The sequence below is a fragment of the Babylonia areolata genome, chromosome 19, assembly GCF_041734735.1.
Source record: "Babylonia areolata isolate BAREFJ2019XMU chromosome 19, ASM4173473v1, whole genome shotgun sequence".
NCBI classification, from domain to species: Eukaryota; Metazoa; Mollusca; class Gastropoda; order Neogastropoda; family Buccinidae; genus Babylonia; species Babylonia areolata.
The window spans coordinates 34547913-34574643 of record NC_134894.1 but is presented as its reverse complement, the minus strand read 5'-3'; the positions used below and the strand labels follow the sequence as shown (position 1 = coordinate 34574643).

The 26731-nt window shown below is 42.4% G+C and overlaps 1 protein-coding gene across 1 annotated transcript; it reads right to left on the bottom strand.

The window, feature by feature from the left end:
* Window positions 1-7067: 7067 nt before the first annotated feature.
* LOC143294151 (IQ domain-containing protein K-like) lies at window positions 7068-16274 on the bottom strand. Its single transcript, XM_076605583.1, has 3 exons — window positions 15858-16274; window positions 10849-11148; window positions 7068-7337 (listed from the first exon to the last, which is right to left on the bottom strand). The coding sequence occupies exons 1-3, from the start codon at window positions 16272-16274 to the stop codon at window positions 7068-7070; spliced, it is 987 nt and encodes a 328-aa protein (XP_076461698.1).
* Window positions 16275-26731: the final 10457 nt, after the last annotated feature.

Sequence of the window (26731 nt, the reverse complement as noted above, 5' to 3'; positions counted from 1 at the left end):
TCGAAGATCGATCTCACTCTCACTCTCTCCCCTCCACACAACACCTCAACAATATATACAGAAAGGTAAAACATGCACATATTCGCGCTGTAACTGACATCAGAAGAGATGAAATTCAACTCAACAGTTTGTTTATACAGTGCAAATCACTAAGAAGGTGCAAAATATCTGAATTAATTATTAATGTTCATGTCTTTCCTATTTCAAAAAGGGTGTTATTGTTGAACTTGTTCTGTTGCAAATACTATGACTGGGGTGTAATTCTTGAAGGAAGAAATGTTGGTGACGACAGGGTGGCTTCTTTGGTGGTGATTATACTGATAATGATACTTATCATTGTTATGTTCCTATTTTGCTATTTTAGCTCTTGCTGACTATGATGTTGGAAAGCCAAAATCTTGGCTACTTTGATACATCAGATTTGAGAAACAATTTCCTTTTTGTTTACAACCTAGTGCACGTCCGCACGATGTTTATTTGTATTTTTAACAAAGCAACTACACGCTCACTGTAAATGCACATTTATATGTGGAATCGACATGTTTCTGTCTTTCCTTCATTTCTCATCTGTGTCCATTTGGTTGTCTGCTACTCTCTTTGTTAGACTGTCTGTCTCTTGACCTTTAAGAAAGTTCTTCACCCACACACCCACAAGAAAATAAGGCACGATACGCTGTAGTGCTTTCATCATAGTCCCCAACACGTTCACAATGCCCAACTTGGCATTTCCTTTGGTACTTAACTCTGCATTGCCCAGCACCTCACAACTGAACACCTTCATGGCTGTCAGACAAGAACCAGCCAGCATGTAGTCAGAGCACTTGTCTTCTGCAAATCTGTCATGATGATAATGTTTGTCTTTTTTTCAATGATGCGTAATTTCTGTCTTCTTATGAACATAGGCAGTAAACATGTTTTCTTTGCTATTGAACAATTACTTTCCTGTCTCACATTCGGTCATGTTTCATTTCATGACATGAAGCAACATGTCGTTTGACTGGACTATTTCTTGTGTGCATGACTGGTGTGCTCTTTATGTCTAGATGTTTTATTATGGCATTTCACTCATCACTCATAATATCATATATAAAATGGTTCTCTTAACTTCAAACACAATGTAAATTAAGCACCTGGACCCATACGCCTTGTGATGACATCAAAGTCGTCTGGGTATATGACGATGGAGAGACAGGGAAGTAATTACAATACAGGTCCTTGGTGGAGGGGTTTTCCTGTGCCCACCAGACATGTCCTCATGATCAGTTACAAACAACTTGCACCACGGATAACAAATGGCGTTCTGTTTCGCCACAAGGAAAAATACAATGGATCTGTCAGTCCATTTGAACAAATTAACCAGTTAACGATAGTGTGGAGTTCATTTTCATTTTCATTTTATCACAACAAATTTCTCTGTGTGAAATTCGGGCTGCTCTCCCCAGGGAGAGCGCGTCGCTACACAACAGCGCCACCCATTTTTTGCATTTTTTTTTCCTGCGTGCAGTTTTACTTGTTTTTCCTATTGAAGTGGATTTTTCTACAGAATTTTGCCAGGAACAACCCTTTCGTTGCCGTGGCTTCTTTTACGTGCGCTAAGTGCATGCTGCACACGGGACCTCGGTTTATCGTCTCATCCGAATGACTAGCGTCCAGACCACCACTCAAGGTCTAGTGGAGGGGGAGAAAATATCGGCGGCTGAGCCGTGATTCGAACCAGCGCGCTCAGATTCTCTCGCTTCCTAGGCGGACGCGTTACCTCTAGGCCATCACTCCACATTCCATCCCTAAAGGGGATGAATGATTTTGCCCGAACCTACAGTTTCAATACCTCACAGATTTCTGTTTTTGTTCCAAATGATTACTGCGTCAAAGAAAGCACGTCGTCGTGTTTCCAGTTCTTGTTTTCCTTTTTCCCTCAAAGAAAAGCACCTCAGAAGCTACACAGTGGTTTTTGGAACTGTTCAGTGGAGCATTATTCCAGCTTTCAGCACCACATGGACTGCAACTTGAAAACAGACTGTGAGGATGGGCGAGATGAAACAGAGCACTGGCCGTTCAGCAGTGCTGATTGTAAAGGCATGGTGGCCTGGTGTGGCCGCTGTTACAAATTCTTTGTGAAACTGGGCACATCTGACGGAGACAAAACAGATGGCAATAAAATGGGTGGTGAGGTTTGTAATTCGCTTGGTGGGATTCCTTTCATGTCTATATGATCTATATGATGCAGTTACCAATAAGTCAAAGCGGTATTGGGGTTCTATTGGATTATTTATCGTGGGTTTGTATTCAAACAATTTGGCACTGCCTAATATAATATGTATAGACATTGTGATTATGCTGAAGACAGAACTGTTTTTCACCATTCATATCACAATCCTTTTATTGACGACGGAAATAAGATATACTGTTTAGCTCTTTCTATCTTATACATAAGAACTGTCCCACTAGAATGTGATGACTATGAAAATATAATCCGATTATGGATATCCTGTGAAGTCAAATTTTAAAAGACTGCAGAAACATTCCGTCACCCAAAGAGAATTCCTTTAGTTAATACACAATTATCAAGGCCAAATAGACAATACTCAGTGACAGAGTGCCATGACGATCATGTGGTTCACAAACTGTTATCTTGTGCTTCCAACAATGGTGAAGAGTGTGGTTAGCATTATACAGCTTCATGTCTATACTCTTACCAGTTCTCATCCATTAATATGTTGAATTACACAGATCTTCACGTCACGTCAAGACCCATATTCACGTGCAGTGAAGACACAACTACTCTGTCATATTCCCTAGTGTGTGATTTCATGGATGACTGTCCAGATTCCAGTGATGAATCGTTCTGTAAGCATTCTCTTTGTAGCAATACCGTTTTCACATGTGCAAATGGTCAATGTATTTCATTTGACAGAGTGTGTGATCAACTGTCCCACTGTCTAGATGAATCAGACGAAAAGAAATGTTTAGCTTTCCGAAGGAGACGTGGTTTCAAGTTACGTTTGCCATCCCCCGTTCTTGTCAATTTCAATGGAGTTTCACAGTTCACAACAGTCCAAATGAATTCCAGTGAGCCTTGCCCAGAAAGTCATTATCGTTGTCCTGGAGAATCCAACGACTGTCTGCCAGTTTACGCACGTTGCAATGGGATGCATGACTGTATAGATAATGGGGATGAAGAAGGATGTGGTGAGATGACGTGTCCAGGATTTCTCCGGTGTCGGCTTTCCATGATCTGTGTACACAGTGACCACGTGTGTGATGGTTGGTCTCACTGTCCAATGAATGACGATGAATTGTGGTGCAATGCAACCTGTCCTATTAGCTGCCTCTGTCAGGTTAACACTTTTCTGTGTGTTCAACCTTTCCATGCAGTACTTTTCCCACAGATCCGCTCCTTGCATGCGACAGGTTCCGGTATACCAACGTGTATCTTATTCATCTTGTTCTTGCAAAGTGTTTTTTTGTCCCTCTTGCCCGAAATGAAGTTGTTAAATTTTAGGTTTCTTGATCTTAGTGGGAACAAACTGCAGCATGTCAACATGACTTCATTTTTCAGCTTAGAAGATATGCAGTTATTGTCCTTGTCCAACAATCCTGTAACGTCTGTGAGTGCTGATTCGTCGTCTGGTATTCTACAAACTGCTCTCACTGTTATGGATATGTCATACACAACACTGACAGTGTTTGATTTAAAAGTGTTTACACATTTTGCACGCTTACAAAAGCTAAATCTTACTTTAACTTACATGCATACTCTAAGTTCAAGTAGTTTTAAGATAATTCCACATCTGACTGAACTGTACTTAGATGGTAGTCCCGTGAAAACATTTCCACCTATGAAAAGTTATGCTGCAGTGAAATACTCCCCGAAAACTTTGAGGTTTCGTTGTGTCATGCCCCGAAAGACGAAATTTCTTCGTGTGATGATTTACTGCAGTCATGGACGTACCGTGGATTTCTATGGCTGATCGCCTCTCTGGCTGTGTCTGGTAACGTCCTCTGTTTCTGTGCTCGTTTGTTTTCAAAGAGCATGACTTCTTCCAGTGGCTTCAGTGTGTTTGTCACAAACCTTACTTTGGCTGATTTTCTGATGGGTGTTTACATGGCGATTATAGGAGTAGCTGATGAATGGTTACGTGGCAAATATTTGCATCACGATGACATGTGGAAAACAGCGTGACTTGTACAGTAGCCGGATTTTTTTCTCTCATGTCTAGTGAGGTATCAGCTCTGATCATTTGCCTGATCACTTTAGATCGCTTTATTGTCCTCTGCTTTCCTTTCAGCGCCTTCAGATTTGAGAGAACATCAGCAGCCGTGGTTTGTCTACTGACCTGGATAGTTGGCTGGTTTCTTGCCTTGTTGCCTTTACTTCCTGTGACTTCACACTGGGAGTTCTACAGCGAGACTGGTATTCGTATTCCACTGCCAGTAACGATGCAAGAGTTCAAAGGAAAATTGTATTCTTTCAGCGTATTAATTGTCCTGAATTTTGTGTTGTTTTTATTCATCTCCCTGGGTCAGGCATTCATCTAATGGTCCATACAGAGCAATGTTCTGAAGACAATTCTACCAAAATGTCACAAGACATTACCATAGCTTGACGGTTGATTACTAACCGATTTCATGTGTTGGTTTCCTATTGGATTTAGCTTTAGCAATATTCGTGTTAACTTTAAACTCTGCAATCAGTCCCTTTATGTATACTTTAAATACTTTGTCAGAAAAGTGGAGAAAAACCAAAGAATCTAAACTTTTAAAGTGGCTGGAGTCTCATGCAGATATGATTCAAGTTAAATAGTGTTGTGATAGTTTGATTCAGTCAACAATAACTTCAAAGGAGAAATCATTCTTTTGTATTTGCGATGAATTTTAGTTTACATTTACTCTCTCTCTCTCTCTCTCTCTCTCTCTCTCTCTCTCTCTCTCTCTCACTCTCTCTCTCTAAACTATGCATTTATATATTTAATGGCCTAAAGATACGACAGGAATTCTGTGACAACAATGATGAAAGTTAGAATTAATTTACTATGCACGAGAAGCACTTTTGTTCTACAGGTTAAGTTAGTACGTATTTTACATTTTGTTGTGGCTGAGTGATCACCATATTGTGTACTTTTGACCTCTTTCTAGGGGCCGGAGGCCTGGAGATTAAGTTTTGTTCTTGTTCTTGTTCTCTCACTCTCTCTTTTTCTGTGAATCTCTCTTTGGAGTGTGAGTTTACTAGCAAAACCTAGGTTTTAGAGCTGCATAGAAACCTGAATTGTTTTGCTGCTGAGGAGTTTCCATGGCACAAGCCCAAACTGTATATTCCGAGTCCGCCTTCCACAGCCTCACCCAAGTTCGTCTGTCGTAGTCTCTGTGTCAGGAATTAATAGAGAGCTATCCATGTTAGGTCGCCAGATCGCACATTAGAGGAAATCCTGCATTGCTGCTGAGACACTTCGATGTGTCAGTGTTCAGTAGAGCTTGTTCTGATTTAACATACGTGGGACGCCACATTCTGAGACCCCTAGTACTGACGACAATACTCGCTTAGTCGCAAAGCCAGACTGAGTAAGCGTGCCCCTTGAGTGCAGAGCACCACCAATTTGCTCTACTTGCAGAAAAATATACCTCTGCAGGAGGCTCGTACCTGCTTCGTCCTGGTCGTTCTTCTTCTTCGTTTGTGGGCTACAGCTCTCACGTTCACTCGTATGTACACCAGTGGGCTGCAAGTTTCCATTGAAGATATTCATTGATCTTTTATATTATAATTTGGCTTTTCTATGGACAGATGCGTTGGGCTTTCCTGTAAATCGTGGGTCATTCAAAATCACTGTCATGTTCAAACATTACAAAACGCATTTCATGCATAAAACGATAACATTAGAATATATGTTTATTTCTTCATAAAGTAGATTGTCTTTGTTTTTAAATCTGTAACCGTTAATTAACATTTGCATGCATTTTGTGAAGGGTGTGTTTATAGACATGCATGCATGTACATATGTGTGGGCTGTAGTTGTAAATGAGCGAATTTGTCTTGAGATGACCATGGGACTCAGGAACACTTGTAAGTTAGAATCCAACTTTATTTGAAAGAAACGAATCCACCTTTTTCATGATAAAAAAAAACAAAAAATAAGGGGTGGTGGGTGTGTGTGTGATTAAAACACTCATACGACACTGGGCTTATTCAATGTCGATAAAAATTCTAAAAAAGAAATCAGTATTATACAGATCTGACTTTGTACACACTATAATACTCTTCAACTTGCTCTCTCTTTGGTACAAACACCCTTCTAATGAGATATATACAGACAGCTATTCCTATTTTGAATAAGACAAAATGTCATGAGTATCTTGATATAGCTCCAAATGCAAACTTTACGAGAGTATCAGTATCAGTATCAGTAGCTCAATGAGGCGTCAGTTCGTTCGGTCAAATCTATATACGCTACACCACATCTGCCGAGCAGATGCCTGACCAGCAGCGTAACCCAACGCGCTTAGTCAGGCCTTGAGAAAAAAATGGATTTTTTTTTTTTTTTTTAACAAACTTTATGACAGTCCTTTCAACAACGTTATGATATCAAGGAGTTTTTAACTAGCACATTGTTCTCCTCAGAACTGAGTTTCTATTGTCTCCTGATCCACAAGCAACGCTTCTGTGCACCTTCAGGGGCATTAACTCAGAACGCTTATAGAGTTCGATACAGAAATGGTGTGTTTCCACTTGTCTCAGTCTAGATTTGATGCTCTCTCTCTCTCTAAATTAACAGTCATTTCTTGTTTCATGATATTCAACTGATTTTGTAATCCAACAACAATATCAAGAGAGAGATAGAGAGAGAGAGTACTGCGTATATATGCACAGTCTTCCTGTTCTATTATCCTTGTTGTTCCATTAATTTCTTGTTACCACGAACGCCATCACTGTCTCCCCTACCCACACCCCCACAACGCCTCCTGACCCATACCCATCAAACCCAACCCCCACTCCAACCCTGCCCCACCCCACCCCACCCCAGCCCCTCCTCCTTCTCTCGCTACTGCTGTCTGTTCACATAATCATGCAGCTCTTACTGTATACTTTGATGACTTCGCCTTGGCTGCAGCTTTTGCTTGGGCGGCAGGCGAAACGGGGAGGAGCCGGTAGAGAAATGGCGCGTCATTGAAGCCCCGTGGGAGGACTTACGCTGCTTGAGCAGGCGACAGCCTTCGTCGGGACACGAGGCTGTGTGGGGAAGTGTGCCTGGGCACAGCGGCGCTGAGGATCCTGGGTTCTGGTGCACATCAGAGGAGGAGGAGGGAGGTGCGTCGGGCATGATGCGATCCCAGAAACCGCTCACCTGACAATTTAGAAATGCTGTTGTTCTTGTTTTGCTTGTTTGGTTGGTTGGTTTTGTTTGTTTATTTGTTTCTGCTTTAAACGCCAGAACCTTCACGGATGTTTTATGTAAATCATTGTGATTTATCTGTATTAAGAAACACTAAACAAGCACAAACCAGCAGATCAGATTATACGCCGACTGCACAAAGTTACGCGAGGAAAAAATCACCAAGGATATACACATTCATAAAACATGCACCATTCGGCAGATGCTTCAGGCCTGAATATAGCGCACTGAGTTTATGGGTAAATAAGGCATCTGAAATTTGTTTTTGGACGAACAAAGAAATCACTGATAGCATTGAAAGCAATCCGGAGGAGGGGGGGGGGGGGGGGGGGCAGGATGAATGACACACCATGGACTTCACTACAATTCTGTAGGAGGAGCAGGAGAAGAAGCAGGAGAACCCCACCAAACCAAAGAACAATAAGAAGGAGAAGGGGCAGAAGGGTGATGAAAGGATGGAAAAGAAAAGGAAATAATTATTATTCGGGGGAGTGCGGGGGGGGGGGGGGGGGACGGAGAAAAGAACAGGTAGGTAGTGGAGAAGGACGTTGAGACTCATACGTGAATGTAAACACTGAAATTCGAGTTAGCGTCAGCTGGTAAATAACATGAATGAATCCTGACACTCCCACCCCCATTCCCCACACACCCGACCCAATCTCTCTCTCTCTCTCTCTCTCTCTCTCTCTCTCTCTCTCCCACCGTTACCTTCTGAATGTATATGGCGCCAAATGCACATTCCGTTTTTTTAGTTTGCAGGCAAGTTTCAAAACATTCCTCAAAACACCCTTACTCTAGAGGCACGTGAAATACACAAAACTGAGTTGCAAAGGAAGAGCTATTTGTGACAAGTACACGGAAAACTCTACTTAATCCTTTTCAAGGTAACTTAACGACACTGAGGACCTTGGTTTTGTGCATATTGCCTGCATAGAAGAAACCGGGTTTCAGCTTGGAGGATATTCTCGAATATTGGCTTGCACGCTAACCAAAAAAAAAAAGGGAAATGTGTATTCAGTGCCTCATATCCACCTTTCCCCACCTTCCACCCTTCAGTCGCCACCCTCTACGTCACTGCCTATCTCCCACCTCCACCACTCCACCACCTGTCTCCTGCGTTTCGCTCCCCTCTCCACCTCTTCCTGCATGTGCCCTTCCCTCTACATCCCCCTCACTTTATAGTACCCACCCCTTACATCTCTTCCTGCATCTGCCCTTCCCTCTACACTCCCCTCACTCCACAGTCCCCACCCCTCTCCACCTCTTCCTGAATCTGTTCTCCCCTCTACACTCCCCTCACTTCACAGTCACCACACCTTCCATCTTTTCCTGCATTAACCCCTCCCTCTACACTCCCCTCACTTTACAGTCCCCACCCCTCTCCACCTCTTCCTGAATCTGTTCTCCCCTCTACACTCCCCTCACTCCACAGTCCCCACCCCTTCCACCTCTTCCTGAATCTGTTCTCCCCTCTACACTCCCCTCACTTCACAGTCACCACACCTTCCATCTTTTCCTGCATTAACCCCTCCCTCTACACTCCCCTCACTTTACAGTCCCCACCCCTTCCATCTCTCCCTGTATCTGTTCTTCCCACGCACTTTACAGTCCCCACCCCTTCCATCTCTTCCTGTATCTGCCCTCTCTACACCGCCTCTTACCTCACATTCCCCACCATATCCACCTTTTTCCTGCATTAACCCTTCCCTCTACACCCCCCTCACTTTACAGTCCCCACCCCTTCCACCTCTTCCTGCATCTGTTCTTCCCTTTACACCCCCATCATTTCACAGGCCCATCCCCTTACATCTCTTCTTGCATCTGTTCTTCCCTCTACACTCAACTCACTTTGCAGTCCCCACCCCTTCCAGCATCTCTTCTTCCCTCTACACTCCCCCCCCCCCTTCAGTCCCAACCCTTTCCATCTCTTCCTGCATCTGTTCTTCGCTCTACACTCCCCTAACTTTACAGTCCCCCTTCCCTCTACACCTCTCTCGCGTTACAGTCCCCACCAACTCCATCTCTTCCTGCATCTGGCCTTCCCTCTACAGCCCCCTCACCTCACATTCCCGACCCACTCCATCTCTTTCTGCATCTGCCCTTCCCTCTACAGCCCCCTCACCTCACATTCCCCACCCCTTCCTGCAGTCACCCTTCCCTCTACATCCGTCTTCACTTTACAGGCCCCACCCCTTCCACCTCTTCCTGCATTCACCCTTCCCTCTACACCACCCTCATATTACTGTCCCCACCCCTTCAATCTCTTCCCGCATCTGCCCTTCCCTCTACATCCGTCTTCACTTTACAGGCCCCACCCCTTCCACCTCTTCCTGCATTCACCCTTCCCTCTACACCACCCTCATATTACTGTCCCCACCCCTTCAATCTCTTCCCGCATCTGCCCTTCCCTATACACTCCCCTCACTTTACAGTGCCCACCCCTTCCACTTCTTCCTGCATTCACCCTTCCCTCTACACCACCCTCACATTACTATCCCCACCCCTTCAATCTCTTCCTGCATCTGCCCTTCCCTATACACTCCCCTCACTTTACAGTGCCCACACCTTCCACTTCTTCCTGCATTCACCCTTCCCTCTACACCACCCTCACATTACTATCCCCACCCCTTCAATCTCTTCCTGCATCTGCCCTTCCCTATACACTCCCCTCACTTTACAGTGCCCACCCCTTCCACTTCTTCCTGCATTCACCCTTCCCTCTACACCACCCTCACATTACTATCCCCACCCCTTCAATCTCTTCCTGCATCTGCCCTTCCCTATACACTCCCCTCACTTTACAGTGCCCTTCTACCTCTTCCTGCATTAACCCTTCCCTCTACACTCCCCTCAATTTATAGTCCCCACCCCTTCCATTTCTCTCTGTATTAACCTTTCCCTCTACACTCCCATCACTTTACAGTCCCCACCCCTGCAACCTCTTCCTGCATCTGTTCTTCCTTCTACACTCCCCTCATTTTACATTCCCCACCCTTCCACCTCTTCCTGCATCTGCCCCCCCACCCCGCCCCTCCCCCCTCAAAATCACCTTACATCTTCCACTTTTTCCTGCATCTACCCTTTCCTCTACACCTCCACCCCCATTACATTTTCCACCTCTTCCTGCATCTGCCCTTCCCTCTAAACCCCCTTCACCTCACATTCCCAACTCATTCCATCTCTTCCTGCATCTGTCCTTCCTTTTGCAACCCCCTCCATCCCCCCCACCCTACCTCCCACATCACGTACCCCTCCCCCCATTTCCCCACCCCTTCCACCTTATACCTCTTTGCTGCATCTACCCTTCCCTCTACAACCCTCAGACCCCCAACCTCAACCCACCTCGGCCCCACCCCACCACTCACCCCCAAAAAAACCCGCACCTCCAACATCCCCGCCCTGCCCACCCACCCACCCAACCCTCCTATTCCCTTCCCTTCCCCTTTCCCTTTCAATCCCATACCTCTTCCTGGATTTGGTCTTCCCGGTTGAAGAATCGCCACTCCTCCTGCCACTTCCGCAGTTCTTGCACCTCGGGGTCACGGCGCACGAGGTAACCCCGCCACGCGCTCTGGATCTTGGTGGCCGTCTCGTCCTCCGTCCAGGTCAAGGACACGGGCTGGGGAGGTCGGGGGTGAAGCTTGAGCCAGTCTTTGACGAAGGGAATATCGAACAAGGGCAGTCGCTTGCGTTCGTCCTCTGGATGAAGCGGGTTGTGGTTGTAGAGGAACTCCGTCAAATAGTCGAGAGAGTTGAACTGTACCTGTTGAGATGTTTATATACATAAACACACACACACACACACACACACATACACACACACACACACACACACACACACACACACACATATATATATATATATATATATATATATATATATATGTGTGTGTGTGTGTGTGTGTGTGTGTGCGTGTGTGAAAGAGAGAGGGAGGGAGAGAAAGAGAGAGACTGTGTGTGTGTGGATCTAGAAACACTTACCCGCGCAAGAACACACACACACACACACACACACACACACACACACACACACACAGAGAGATATATATATATAGAGAGAGAGAGAGATGACGCAGCACACGAAAACCCGGCTAAAGTTGCATCCAGCGATTCTCGGCTGTGTACAAAAACAAGTAGTTTGGGTCAAAATTATGAAGTCCGGTCTGCGAAGTCATAAATGGAAATAAGTTGTGAGCAGGCATTAATCGTCTCCCCTAGACCTTCTGAATCAAGATAGCGTATGAATGTAGTCGGTTTTCAACGGTTTTACTGGCTACCTTCCGTAAGTTGCGACTTTAGCCAGGTCTCATTGAATCTTCGAATTTAGCCAAGTTTCCGACTCAAAGTTAAAAAAATATATATATATATATATATTGAAAGTCCAGGCTTTCTGTGGAATGTTTCCACTGATGTTGTTTCATTCTGTGGTGTGTGTGACTCACGAAAATTTATCGAAGGACCTATGTGTTCCTAAAATCGACGCAACGTGAAGCGAACAAATATGGCGTCATCGAAAACATCATCTGCTAAGCGACTCGCAGCAATTCTCAACGAATCCCAACAGTTACGTTGTGAAGTGAAAGCATGACATAGTGCACACATGAACTGTAACTCTATCTGATCATATATAGGCAATAGGCATCTTGACACCTTCCTTGTTTGGCTACAAATAGCTATGAATGTAGGTTACCCTTCACGCACTGGCCACATCACTGTAACTGCAGATCTAAATGTTGATTTTCCTTTGAGCATCACTTTTGATTTTCAAACAATCAGTGTGTTGTTCTATTATGTATATTATTCGTTTCAGACACTTTGATTAACAGACATAGCACTAAACATGAATTTAGGCATTGTAAAACCAGATAACCGTGATCGGCAAACCCTTTAACATAAAATGTTTTGAAGAAAAATATAAATTTTTTTAGCCAGAGATAACTGAATGTAAATATGTGTACTGTGATGTTATCTGAACATTTTGAGGCACATAGATCTACCAGCACTTTCTTCAAATGGCTAGATTTTATTATTGAAATTATGTCACTACACGCACTGACTACATTATGATTATGGTGACTACTGTTCTAAACAGTGTATTTGTTTATCGCACTGCATGTGACCATTCACACAAATACTGCACTCCACCATATCTGTATTAGCTAAATTCATAAACACTCTGATTACCTGGAATCTAATTGAATTTGTTTTCTTTAAAGTCTATCAGCTGCAGGTCAGGAGATTAATTAAATCTGTAATTAGGTCACAGCAAGATGCGATGGCCTTGACCAGCAAATCCATAATTAGTCCTGGAAGATTATCTCTCATGCCTGAACAGCAACATATATTTTATTAGGTTGTGGTAACTGCGTACAATCATGCTATTGTAACTACCGAAACAGATATTTTATAATGTGGGAAATACAGTGAGACCGTTCTCGTTTCAAATATTTGCTATGGTACTAAAAAGCACAAAAATTAATGTTTAACACAGCCCTCAGAAGTTTAAAAAACATTAAAATCTGCTTTTACCCATCAGCCAAGGTCCTGTTCTTCCAGATTGTGCTCTAGTAACTGATTTTGACTGTAAACGACTGATCCCATAACACACTTACACGATCAGATACATGACTGGCTGGCACATGCTCACTACATAAATTACAAAAGTGACCAGTCCATTCCAATCACAGCACCAGACCGGTTGTTGCATGCTTGCATCTACCTTTAGGACATCATGCCGTATCACGAAAATTGTAAAGGAAATCTGTAGCAGAGATTTATGGCTCTGAACAAAAGTTAAGGTGGGGTTGTTTGGTGTTAATTCAGTCATCACTTTCACGAGACATCAACAGACAATGGAAAAGTAGGGATGATGAGAGTTTGGAGGTTGGGGTGGTGGACGGTTTCTTGATATGAGAATCCCACATGCATATCATCAGATGTGTGGTTACAAGAGTCACAAAGTACATAATGTGCACTCTATAAAACCAAATAAACAATTTTGATAGTTTCAGCTTGACCAAAAAACTAAGTTACTGAAAAACCCTTCTCGACTAGTTGGGTTGTCTCTTTCCAACTGGGCTATGTTTAGTCTTTGTGACAATCCCTGCCACATGTACACAATGATGTGCACTTTAAGTTAGTCTGGCAGCATTTGCACCTTTCTATGCACACCACTGTGCAGGAGCAGTCAATGAGTTCACATAAAGTTTTTTAAGCTTTTGTAGAATGGTCTACAAAAGTCTTCCCCTCTCCTTTTTGCAATCTCCGCCGTTCTACCTCCAGACGAAAGCACTCTCTCGGACAAACTGCTCTTGGTGTGTGCCGTTCAAGAGCTGCTGATGTGGGCGTAGTATTTTCCAATGTTTTCTTTTCTTTAGGGAGGAGAGGCTGACCATGCTGACGACACGCAGATTGTTCAGAGAATCAAACAACAGGACAACGAAACTGCTCAACGATGTACTCAGGGACTTAGAGTGGTTATCCATCATCATCAGGAAAACATTAGAAGTTTGCTTACACAGTTCATGTGTTCCATGCTTTTCTTTTGCTTCTGCAAACAAGCAAAGCCATTATTCATGTGCGAGTCCTGCTGAACAACAACAAAATCAAAAGTGACAAAGGCAGTACTTACATGAATCTGATACATATCATATATTCTAGATGCAAGTGTTTTTGGAAACCATGTTGTGTGTTGCAAACGAAACGATGCTATCTTCAACACCCCATCTTTATTTCATTGTTTTCAAATCATTATTCAGATCTGTCAAAGTTTCAAACTTCCTCTATATTTGTCGCGACTTTCCGGCTTTACTAACTTGTAACAAAAATGCCCAAAAGCAAATTCTGGTGAAATATTTTCGGCAGTCACTCCGAGCAAGCCCATTTCTTTCAACAATTTGTAATTGGCGGATCAAACGCGCATTTCCACTCCGAACAATACAAGATTTTTCGGCCCTATGTGTGTGTGTGTTTATGTGTTTGTGTGTGTGTGTGTGTGTGTGCGCATGCGTTCATGCACACACAGTCACCATGGTTTTTACACCTACAGGGAAAACACGTGTGCGCAAGAACACACACACACACACACACACACACACACACACACACACACACACACTTATCATCACTCACATACACAAACATATACACAAAAACATTCATAAACTGCACATGTGCACGTGGGCACACACACATACACAAGGGCACACACGCGCACATACGCACACGTAAACATGCAAGCTTGCAAAAAACACACAAACACGTACACATATGTACATGAGAGCGTGCATGCACACATGCACTCTCACTCCCTCAACCACTTTCACACAGGAGTTCCATCCTTGTCAAGACGCTGGAGCTGTTGGTAATGCTGCATACAAACGACATTATCGTCACTTGAGTTGTAAACATTCAGTGGATTTGCCCTTCGACCCAGGCCATTTATTGAGACTAATCATTGAGTCCATGTTCCAGGCTGATTTCACTTCAGCTGATTATGTGGCAATACACATCATGACTGCAGTTAATAAACGTTAGTTTGATCTGGATCTAAGCCGAAGTTCCAAAGATTCATGGGCGTGAAATATTTGAACATTCACTGTTGCCTTCGGCTCTCTAATGGCTGTACAATCTGCATTCCATGACGTCACTTCTCCACTTGCCATTCTTGTCTTTATTTGAGTACAGTGAGAAAATATGAATTTTCCTGTGCCTTTGACATATCGAAATCTAAAATTCACTGAATTCTGATTCGTCTGACACTACATGTATGTTCAGGAAAATTCTTGTTTTGAAGCTACAGACAGACAAATATGTGGGTTTTTCCATGAGCTTATTGTGGCTGAATAATCTGTATTGCATGACGTTACTCATCCACTTGCAATACTTGTCTTCGTTTGAGTAGCACAGAGAGAAAATACGAACTTTCCTGTGCCTTTTTCATATGGAAATTAAACGATTATTCAGCTCTGAATCTTTTTACACCACAAAACATTCTGGATCATTTTTGTTTTTGAAGTCACAGGTACACAAATATGGGGGGGGGGTTCAAGAGCTGATTTCTCCATTTCTACTCCTTGGGCACACGAACTTAGAAAAAATCATTGAAAAAAAACAAAACAGAATGAATCTATCTGTCATAGTTTTTTTGTTTTGTTTTTTTATCCTAATATTTGATTCTTAAACTTTTCTCAAGGCCTGACTACTGGGTTATGCTGCTGGTCAGGCATCTGCTTGGCAGATGTGGTGTAGCGTATATGGATTTGTCCGAACGCAGTGACGCCTCCTTGAGCTACTGAAACTGAAACTCTTAAACTTTTAGAAGATATACAAAAGTAAAAAATGATAAATTGCGACTTTAGCCGGGTTTTCGCGTGCTGCGTCTCACACACACACACACACACACACACACACACACACACACACTCACACACGCACACACACACACACACACACACACACACACACACAAACCTTTTTCAGCCCGAAACTGCCCTGACTCCTCGCCGTAACCAGCGTGTTTTCCAAGGCAGGCAAGAGACTGGGCCACACGTACAACTCCAGATACTCCCGATTCGTACACGTCTTCCTGTCTTTAAGAGGTTTAGGAAGATCCACGGACTCTGTCACAGACTCGTCAGCAGTCCAGTAACTCGCGTACGACGGGTGGCCCACAGACTGATCCAGCTCTGTTTTGACACTGTAGTCACCGGGGATGTGTGCGAAAGCTTTCCCGTAAAACGCCGGGTGATGGCGAGATGGGTCGAAGTGCTGCACCCTCTTCGGTTCCACTTCTCCATCTTCTCGTTCGAACCGTTCGCGTTCTTCCTGTAACTCTTGGCAGACACTCTCCCAGAGACTGGGAGGTGGTTTGGTAGTGATGATTGACATGGTCGTTGAATTAAGGGTGGCTGACTTTTGAAATACCGTTTTCTTTTCCTGTCCCGCTAATTGCCAAAATTGATTTTTTTTTTAAATTGTTAATTAATGACGAGAATTCAAACTGCGTTCATTTTGAGTGTAGGCAGGATGGCTTTGAAATCAAAAGAACAAATGAAATAAAGGCTTATCCTTCACACACGATTGCCACTGGAGTGACTCATGAACCCATGACGTCAATCATCGTAATTTATTTTTACGTCATAATAGCTGCGTGTATTGTGGGGAAGACAATGCAACAAATTTATCCACGGGGGGGCGGGGGGGGGGACTTTTTTTTCAGTTTACGCCTTGAAAAATGGGTGAAAATTGACATATTGTATGTAGCACAACCTTCTGTACAATTGACTTAAACATTTTTACATTTTAAATGCAGACATTTACTTCTCTTTTCTATTGTTTAACATTGTCTTGACACGCAGCTGATATCTTCCGGTTTCTCCACAAACTAGTTTATTTTGTTTTTTTGTTTTTGTTTTTTTTATGCAGAGGTACACACAGGAAAGTGTTATTACATGAGTATATACCTTTTCAGTTTGTGTGCTGTCCACATTTATCATTATCATTTGATCCGAAACTAAACTCTAAGTGCTTTGCAAACACTGAATCGTTTGCACAACAGACTGCCCATCTGCGTAGAGGTGATTGATAGCTGCCTTTGGGCGCTTATCATTCGTTTTGTGTATCATTCATTCACAAGCACGCATATAATGAGATATAAGAACAGATGTTGCTACATGTTTTGCCAGGGACAACTCTCTTGTTGCCGCGGAGTCGTTTGCGTGCACTAGATGCGTGCTACACACGTGCTACACACAGTACCTCGGTTTATCGTCTCATCCCAATGACAGAATGGCTATCGTATCATCCCCACGCTGCGTATGATAAATGTGGTTCTATCAGCGTACGAAACATTTTTCAAAGTATATCCCAATCCATCGTTCAGTTGTTGTTTTTTCCACGACCCCTTTAGACTATTCTCCACAACTTTCTTTAAAAGCGGTAGTGGAATTTAATTTTCTTGTAGAAATCCCTCGGAAATGCTTCTACGAATGTATAACATTTAGTTCTCCACTCACGTTAAACTATCTTTCATCAATTGCAAAATGACTCTTTTTTTCTAAACACTGTTATGCTCGATTTTCTTTTCTCAAGATTGAAAGCCAGCTACAGTCGATCAGCTTCACTTCTGAGGCTGTTCCATTTGGTTTTGGAGACAAATAAATGTGAGGTGCCAGTATCACATCATCAGCGAATGTTAAGATAATTATTCCAAGTGCACCAAGATTTAACTGTATACCATACTCACCAATTCATGATAATTCGTCAGCTAACACATTAATGAGACCAATGAAAATAGCAAGATTTCCACATCTGGGTCAGCTGAAGTAGACACCGCGATAACCTTTGTCAGACCCACGGGCTAACGCACTGTCATAAATACTTCTCCAAGCCATACATTTTGCTGTTCAACCCATTCTTCCCCCAAAGTGCCCATAACGAACTCCTATTGTTAGAGTCAAATGCCTTGCCACAATTATTGAATGCTAATTACAGTTTGGGGGGTCTTTAGCAAAAGGTTTGCGCATTGGTATATATTGATAGACAGACAGACAAACAGACAGATAGATAGATAGTTAGACAGAGGCAGACAGATAGATAGAGACAGACAGACAGATCACTCACACACACACACACACACACACACACACACACACACACACACATTCCCACTGTTTGCTTCCTCGTGCTATTCCAACACCAGTGCTTTCCAGGACCTTGATTTGCGCATGTAGGGTCACAACGGACTATCAATTGGCTGTTTGCCGCTGTTGCATGATGGGTATTTAGGGGAAATAACTGCGTCTTTGGCACTGACAAGTGCCGTGGTCCTTGGCGCTCCTGGTTTGATATAATGGCATGATTGACCTTGTTGCGGTTTTTGTTGTCTTTTTATTGTTGTTGTGCTGTCTTCTTGAATGAGGATTCTTGATTCTTTCATCATTACTAAGACGAACTTGGATGGGGTTTTTTTGTTTTTGTTTTTTGTTGTTGTTTTTTTTTAGAAATACACTTGTTCGACTTTTTTCTTGTTCTTGTTCTTCTTCTGCTTCTTTCATGTTTGATTTATATTCTACAGCATATTTTCTTGTTTTATTATTTCATCATTGTTTCTTAATTTTGTTTACATTATTGTATTCATTTATTCTCTCTCTCTCTCTCTCTCTCTCTCTCTCTCTCTCTCTCTCTCTCTCTCTCTCTCTCTCCTATGTGTTGATTGGCTTACTGATTCATTCATTAGTGTGTGCACTATTGAAATAGACATGAACAGACAGACAGAGAGACCGCTAGACAGATAGAGCACTGTAGTCATCGTGTAATGCAGTCGACATCTATTACACCTGCCAGACAATGATATTACAGATGAATCCGTGACATAATGAACCCAAAATGGAAAGGCTCCACTGACGACCAGAAAAAAAATGTTCTGTCTACCGAACAAATAAAAGAATGAAAAATAACAAGAAACGAAATTTGAAATCTCTTCCAACGGCTGCGCCTTTAGAATTATGTACCTGCTGGTAATAATCTGTGATAGGAATGATCACAGAAAAAAAAATGTATCTAGCAAAAAGGATCTAGCACCTGTGGACCAAGGTCAACAGGGCTGAAGATGGCGTGATGTAGGTGCCAGCAGCCATACTTCGTGATGCCTTCGCCAGAGGCCTTCAGCCAGCTGCACCCAGGTGCGATGTCAGGCGCTTCATTCGTGACCACCCTGATACCACCTTCGAGGCAGCGAAGAAGGAGGCCCTGCGACGGCTGAGGGAGGACACCCACACCTACAACACCTGCCCCGGCATAGACGACACCACTGTTGTCCGCCTGGAAGCTCAGCCACACTCGCAGCTGAGAACATCAGTCTGCGACGTCGGCTGCAGTCTCCCAAGCCAGCACACCGCCCACATCCTACAGGACCAGCCCTTCACCATCGCCGCTGTGTTGCTGACCACGCCCCAGACCCACGCTGTGTCTGGTGTGAGAGGTCGGGCCACACCGAGGCCCAGTGTCGCCACAAGCGGCACTACCAGAAGAAGGCCAGGCGACAGAAGACTGACCACCAGCCGCCAGTTCCAGCCCACAACCAGTGTGTTCCTGCCACACACGCTGAGCAATGCGGACGAATGCCAGCTACTCCAGGTCCAAACCAGAGACGCAGGAGACGCAGACAACGGAGGCGCCACAGCACTACACTTGATGCTGTGGTCCCACAGATGTTCCCGCCTGTAGTCACGCCGACTCACCCGGTCCCACTGCACCACAAGAACAGTAAGGTGTCACACTCAGACTCTGACACTTACACTGACAGTGGCATGTGGCTGGTCAGGCCCAGGCCAAGACCCAGGACATCAACCCAGCGAGCTGCACCAGAGCCACCTCAACTACCAGCTCCCACCCCTAGGCGATCCACACGAATGGCATCCAGGGCACCACTAACTTTGTGAGGAGACTGATGTATTTAACAGCCAGAACAGTGAGACATTTCAGGAAAACAGTCATGATGTTATACCCATGTTTTCCATTCTTGTTGAATTGAAGCAATGCTTTATGTTTTAATGCTTTATTTTTTGTTTTCTTTTCAGATATTTCTGCATAATTCATGTTTTATGGGGGGTTTTTTCTCTCATAATTCATGTTATAATCTATACTGTTATACTTGTATGCTACTCTACATGTGCGTCTGACAGTGATAGGATAGATAGATGATAGGCACACAAATGAATACATTCCAACTTCATAGTGCATTTACCTAATTGGGACCCCTTCTTTATATCAAACTGTTCAAAGTTAAGTTAGATGCATTGGACTAAGTCCAAACCCATCAACTTAGCCTGGCTAATGCCACTTTGAATATAGAAGTAGGGTGTTGTTCCTAAGAATGTTGCAGTCATTTCACATTCACTTAGCTATCAGTTATCAGCTAATTGTTTCCTTTACCTGATCAATAATTCTTGTTGATGCTCAGCTAAGTCTGCTCACAAGGGTTACTGTTCATTAACCATCGTGGACGATGGATTTCAAAAGATGGGGGGAGATGTAACCAAGCGCTCTGCTTGCTTCAAAAACTGTTTCACGCACAAGCTGTATTAGCAGCCGACGTCAGTTTTGCAACTAACCCACCAGACTTCAATGGCCTGCACAGAGTGTGTGACGCCTTTCCGGTTTGAATGCAAAGCCACTTACGTCATTTTGTCCTTCTCACCAAACAGCCTACTCCTCGACCAGTGTCGGGGTATGCTATTGGCTGAGCTGGAATCTGTGTTTCTGCTCCACCGTATTTAATCAATATCTCTTTTGTCAGATCAGTAAACTACAAGTATTATATACTGGCAGAATCGTCACGATTCCATCTTTAAGTCTATTCCATTTCTGTTTGCCTACGTTAAACTGATTTAACGCAGCTTGTAATTTTCCTCGATGAGCTCGTTAAAACTGACCCTCTTCAAGTGACTTAAATTAAGATTATAAATTCATCTTAAATAATCAGCACTTCATTTTATACACATTAGAAAATAGGCGTTCCGCTCTTTCTTTTGCAACTTGTCCGACGTAAATCGGTTCAGGAATCATTTAGAAATATATCACTGAACACCTTGTAAGAAACACAGTTGTTGTTGGATTTGGCCTGATTAGATCCGATCTGCTTTGCAGCACACGTGATTGTCTTTGTAGTCTGCTTAACTTGCATAAATTGGCACAGTGAGTGATGAGTGGTGACTTCTCTCTCTTGCTGCATCGCAAGCAGTGTGTGTCGTGTGTGTTCCCACAACGGCTGACATCTCGCTACGTATCACTGTAAGTACCCCATGTAGAATGTGCTGATGATTTGTAAGTTGTATTGTTCGACACAGTACTTGTGTTTATATGAATATGTTGATAATTCATTGTTCAGTTATTGCTTTGACATGTAGTCACAGTTCGGCTATGATTGATCTAGAAAATCGCCATGTCGTCATATGCTCGTAGCATTATTCCATTTAGTTCTTCTTAACGTCACAGTCAATGACGTCTCTGGACACTGATAGTTTGTTCAAGAATGTTCTAGTGAGTGCATATGACGAGTTCTTTCTCATTTGCTGTCACTGACGAAAGTTATGTTCCTTATCCCGCTTCAGCTTCAGCAGAGGAGATTTAAATGTTGAGTACAAGCTTAGTTATGTTGATATTTGTTTTTGATGCAACGGATAACTTGTGTAAGTCCTTCACCACTTAATGGTTAAAATCATAAATCATGCCCTCTCCTATACGGCTTACTCCAGTATAGTGCTACATGATAAACTGATTCACTCAAGTCACTTTGACACAGTATAAGCTTTACCTAATCTATACTGTCAGTGTACTTTCACTAAACCAGCATAGCTTCAATCTCTTTAACTGCACTATTTAAATGTATTAGAAATGTCATTTGATGTCAGCGTTTGGTCTTCACACATATGCATTATGTTGTTGCTTATCCCAAACCCGAGTGATAGTCTTTCCATGTAATATGTATACATGTGCTTTACTATTCACTTGTGCCGACATGTTGTGCTAATGACATTTGTTTGTGTCATTCCAGGCACTGTCTTCTCTTATTGTCTTCTCTTCTATTCTTCTCTCATTATTTGTCTTCTTTTCTTATGTTCTTATAACTATTGTAAATAAAACAATATAAAAACCCATTTGTGACTGGCCTCTATATGTTCCTGGCCTGTGCGCGGGAAGCCTTGTCTATCCTTTAATACAGTAAATCATCATTTAGTTAGTTCTTTTGTACTATACCCTATTAGAACCACTCAGTTCAGTACACGGCTACATAGAACATTTATAACTATGCATCAGTTTTAAAATGCTTTTGAATTAATGTGCATTCATGGACCAAACTTGAAGTTTATATGTCAATGTCATTAGAATAAAACAAACTTTCAAAATATGATATTTTTTAAATGCTTGTGGAACATTGTCATTTTGATTACCTTTGATGTATGTTGCTAAAAATAGAAATTTTGAGCATTTTCAATATTTTTCACGTTCTCACTAAACAAAAAATCCAAGATGTTGAGTTCAAGTTCACAATTTTAACTTTTATTGAGAAAGCAATCATTTTTCTTTCATCTGAAACAAAATTCACAGTGCTGTGTCAAAAACTACATGGTCAGTGCTGTGAATAAAACCATAACTATATTCCCTGAATGATTACTACAAACCACATAAGTCATGTATACCACAACAGAGTTATTGGTTTGCAGAAAAAAACACAAGAGTTTAGATGGTTAACATTAATGTAGCATCCCATGGATACAATAATATATATCATTCACAAGCTACAGTCAGTTTCTTTCTTTAAACAATATATTTGTTGACATTATTGCTGAAAAATAGACCGACAACTCTCACCTGAACAATTTACCTGTTTTGACAGAAGGAACAGTTGCCTTGGTTCTTCGGATACACATGGGTTAAGAAGAGAATGTCAAAAAGAAACCAGTTTGTTTTTACACATCCATCTGAGGAGATAAAACTACAGCTTGTTAACTACCTGACATTGCATCAAATCAGTCATCACATTGTCTACACGAAGAACCCCTGATTACCTTGTGTTTTGATAATATAAGGCCTTTCATATATTATTATCTTTATTTTAAATTAGGATATCTCATTACCTAATGATATTTGTTCCCTTTCATCTATTATTATCTTTGTTTTAAATTAGGATATCTCATTACCTAATGATATTTGTTCTATGATTTATTCTAGCTGATAAATGACTAAGAAGTTGCAAATAACATGTGGGAATCTATCAGTCTTGCAATGGAACTCCCACTCTTTGAGTACAAATATTGATAATATGCGTGCTTACCTTTTTTGAAAACTCTCATCATATTCTCCTTCAGTCCTTAAATGTTACTAAAAACAAACTACCGAATCTGAAAGGTTATTATTATCCTCCAGTTTATCATATAAGCGAGAATTCTGACAAGATCAGTACAGCTATTTACGTGCAGTGTGGTTTGAATTACGCAAGTGTCCATTCATCTCCTATTTCAAACTATACTAAAAGGATGTCAGCTACGTTTATAAGATTGCGTGTCTCTAATAATCAAATCATACATTTTGCTTCAGTCTACTATCTCAAAGGTCCAAGTAAGTAAAATACAAATTGGTTGCAAACATTAAATTGCTCAAAAGAAAGATGGATCGTCTGAGGAGATTTTAATTCCCATGCACCCTTCTGTAATAGTGATTGTCAAATAGTATCTCATCCTGATTTTGTTGAAAATATTGTTGATTCATCGTTGCATTTACTTAACGATGGGAGAATTACACGTATCCCAGATGTGGCTCATCATAGAGCATCGGCACTTGACCTAACCTTCATATAACCACCTCTAGCTTTAACAGTACAGTGGGATACTGAGGATGATCCACTAGGCAGTGATCACGTGCCAATCACACTGTCTTTTAAGGATTGTACCGTATCTAAATACAGCAGAGAACATGAAATCCCAAAATTCAATTATAATTACGCAAACTGGGAAACATTTCAAAAGTATCTTACGAACATTTCTGAAAGTGGAATTTTTGTGAAGATTTAAATGTTTTTTTATAACAACTTTCAAAAATCCTCTCTTTTTTTCTTTTTTTTTTCTTTTTTTTTTTAACTTTCAAAAATCCAATATTGGAGCTGCTGAAATAGCAATTCCCAAAAAAGGTTCAAAGAGGAGTGACATTTTTTCTGGGAATGTTTGGTGGAATAATACATGTGCCGTGGCTGTAAATACAAAGAAACAAGCATACCTAACATGGTTAAGACTCAGAAAAGTAACACCACCCACCACCACCCTGCCCCCATCCCCCAGCTGGATGACAACGATGGTCATCATCGATCTCGATGGACACACACCACCACCACTCGCGCGCTGAACTGTTTGCTATCGAACCTGCACCTTTGACCCCTGACCTAGTTGTGCGCCTGCGAGGAACAGGCATTGGCGCTTGCCTGCCGCGAAGACGAACTCGCCGAGCAGGAAAGAGAAAACAAAAAGCCCATCAAAACTGTCGTTTCCGTACGGACCCTCAACAGCACTACTGACAGTACCCCTGATGTGTCACCTGTGTGTGTTGACAGATCCACTTCATGCGGCGCTGTTTGTGCTGCTTCCAACCTCAATACACGTGTTCCTGCTAACATTTTTACTTCCCGTGACATTGTCCCCTTTGATGACAATATTCCGATCTGTAATGTATCCCCCGTGCCAGTGATAGCCTCTGCTCCGCTTCCTACTCCTGCCACACCTGTCTGAACTCCCGGACCCTTTTCTTCCTTCCCATTGTCCTCCACTGCTAAGTCACCATCTTCTTCTTCCACTGTCTGTCTGCCTGACTCACCTGCATCACCATTAGATTCCTCTCTCCTTACCTCTGATCTCTTTCATGCCTGTCTGTTCAATGCTCAATCTGTCTGCCCTGATCAAAAGACTGACTATATTTCTGTTTTATTTTGGAAAAAAAAAACTTTGATATCGTATTTCTTACGGAAACCTGGTTAAAGTCACAAGGTCACGAACCCAAACTTAAAAACTGACCCCCTCTGGATACAAAAATATGTCACTTCTTCGATTGTCTCGTGGAGGTGGCATCGCCACCATCTACAGAGATATCTTGGAGTCTTCCCTCTCCTTCTCCCATAACCACGCCTTTCCACATGGTACCTTCGAAATGCTAGAAGTCACTCTCAGTGTTCCCGGTCACTCAATCATCTTCTGTTGTCTCTATCGTCCTCCTCCTAGTCGTAAAAATAATCTAACGTCGTCTCAGTTTCACGATGAGTTCCGAACACTAATTGATTACTACAACCTTCGTTCTGGCAAACTTATTATCCTCGGAGATTTCAATTTTCATTTCGACAACCAGACTTCCACTGATGTCATACGCCTATGTCTATCTCTGTCCACCCATTCTCTCTCTCAGTTCGTTACAGAACCAACACAGAGATCTGGCCATACGTTGGACTGGCTCATCGCACGTGACTCTGATGCCATGGTTGCGTCAGTGACTGTGACTGACAAACTTTCTTTCTACCATTCTGCTGTTATATTCTTGCTTAATATTTGAAAACCTACCAGAACAAAAAAATATGTTACTCGTCGCAACCTGAAATCCATCAACATTAACACTTTTTCTTCTCAAGCTGCTGAACGCCTTTCCAAAATTTCTTCCCGTACCGACGTATCCACACATTACAACACTGTCCTCTTTCAACTGCTGGATGAACATGCACCCCCAACTACCCGCATGCTCCCTGACAGACCCTCCACCCCATGGTACACACAAGACATTCGACTTGCAAAACGCAAACGTCGCCAACTGGAAAGACGATGGCGATCAACAAAACTGCAAGTCCATAATCAAATATTCCGAAAACAAATAAATAAAGTCAAACATATGATCTCATCAGCAAAAACAAACTTCTTTTCTTCTCAAGTTCTCGATGCCACATCCACCAAATCTCTTTGCTCTGTCATGTCAAATCTTCTTGGAAATGCAAAAAAGACTCCTCTTCCTTCTGCCTACACTTTATCTGAATTCCCCAATGTCTTCTCCTCTTTCTTTTTCGACAAAGTCCAAAATATTCGTACCATCTTAGACCAAATGTCTTTCCAACCTGTTCATCCTGATCCTCAATTCAGCGGCACTCCTCTCCATTCTTTTAATCCATTGACTGAAACAGAAGTTCATGAAATCCTAAAAGAAATGACAATAAAATCCTGTGAGCTCGATCCTATACCAGCCTCAGTCTTTTCCCAGTGTGTCTCACATCTTCTCCCCACAATCACCAATATTGTCAACTCATCCCTTCTCACTGGAACGTTTCCATCCACTTTCAAAACTGCAATCGTCTGGCCTCTTCTGAAGAAACCCAACCTTGACGCAAACATTTTGAAAAACCGCCATAATATCAGTCATCATTCTTATGCTGATGACACTCAACTCCAGAAGAGTGATACCCCTGAAAAATTGTCGATCTTGCAAGAAACATCCAACTGCTTCCTGGACATTCAAAACTGGATGACTGGAAATAAGTTACAATTGAACGCGGACAAAAGTGAAGCAATGATCATAGGAACTAAACAAAAACTATCTTTCATCACAATTGACACAATCAAACTTGGCAGTACATCCATCCCTCTTTCCACGTCAGTCAGGAACCTCGGTGTTGTTGTTGACAATACACGCAATATAGATGCATTCACAAAACTGCCCCTTCCTATCTCTGCGGCTGCCTTCACCTCTACACTCCATCTCGCTCACTATGATTGGCTTTGGATCCACTCTGTTTATGCATATCCAGATTAAAACACTCGACT

Coding starts and splice junctions, on each gene's coding strand:
- LOC143294151 (XM_076605583.1), bottom strand. CDS start 16,274: ATGTCAATCATCACTACCAAACCACCTCCCAGTCTCTGGGAGAGTGTC. Junction 11,149..15,857: donor GCAGTTTCGGGCTGAAAAAG/GTTTGTGTGTGT, acceptor ACATCTCAACAG/GTACAGTTCAACTCTCTCGA. Junction 7,338..10,848: donor AAGACCAAATCCAGGAAGAG/GTATGGGATTGA, acceptor CTAAATTGTCAG/GTGAGCGGTTTCTGGGATCG.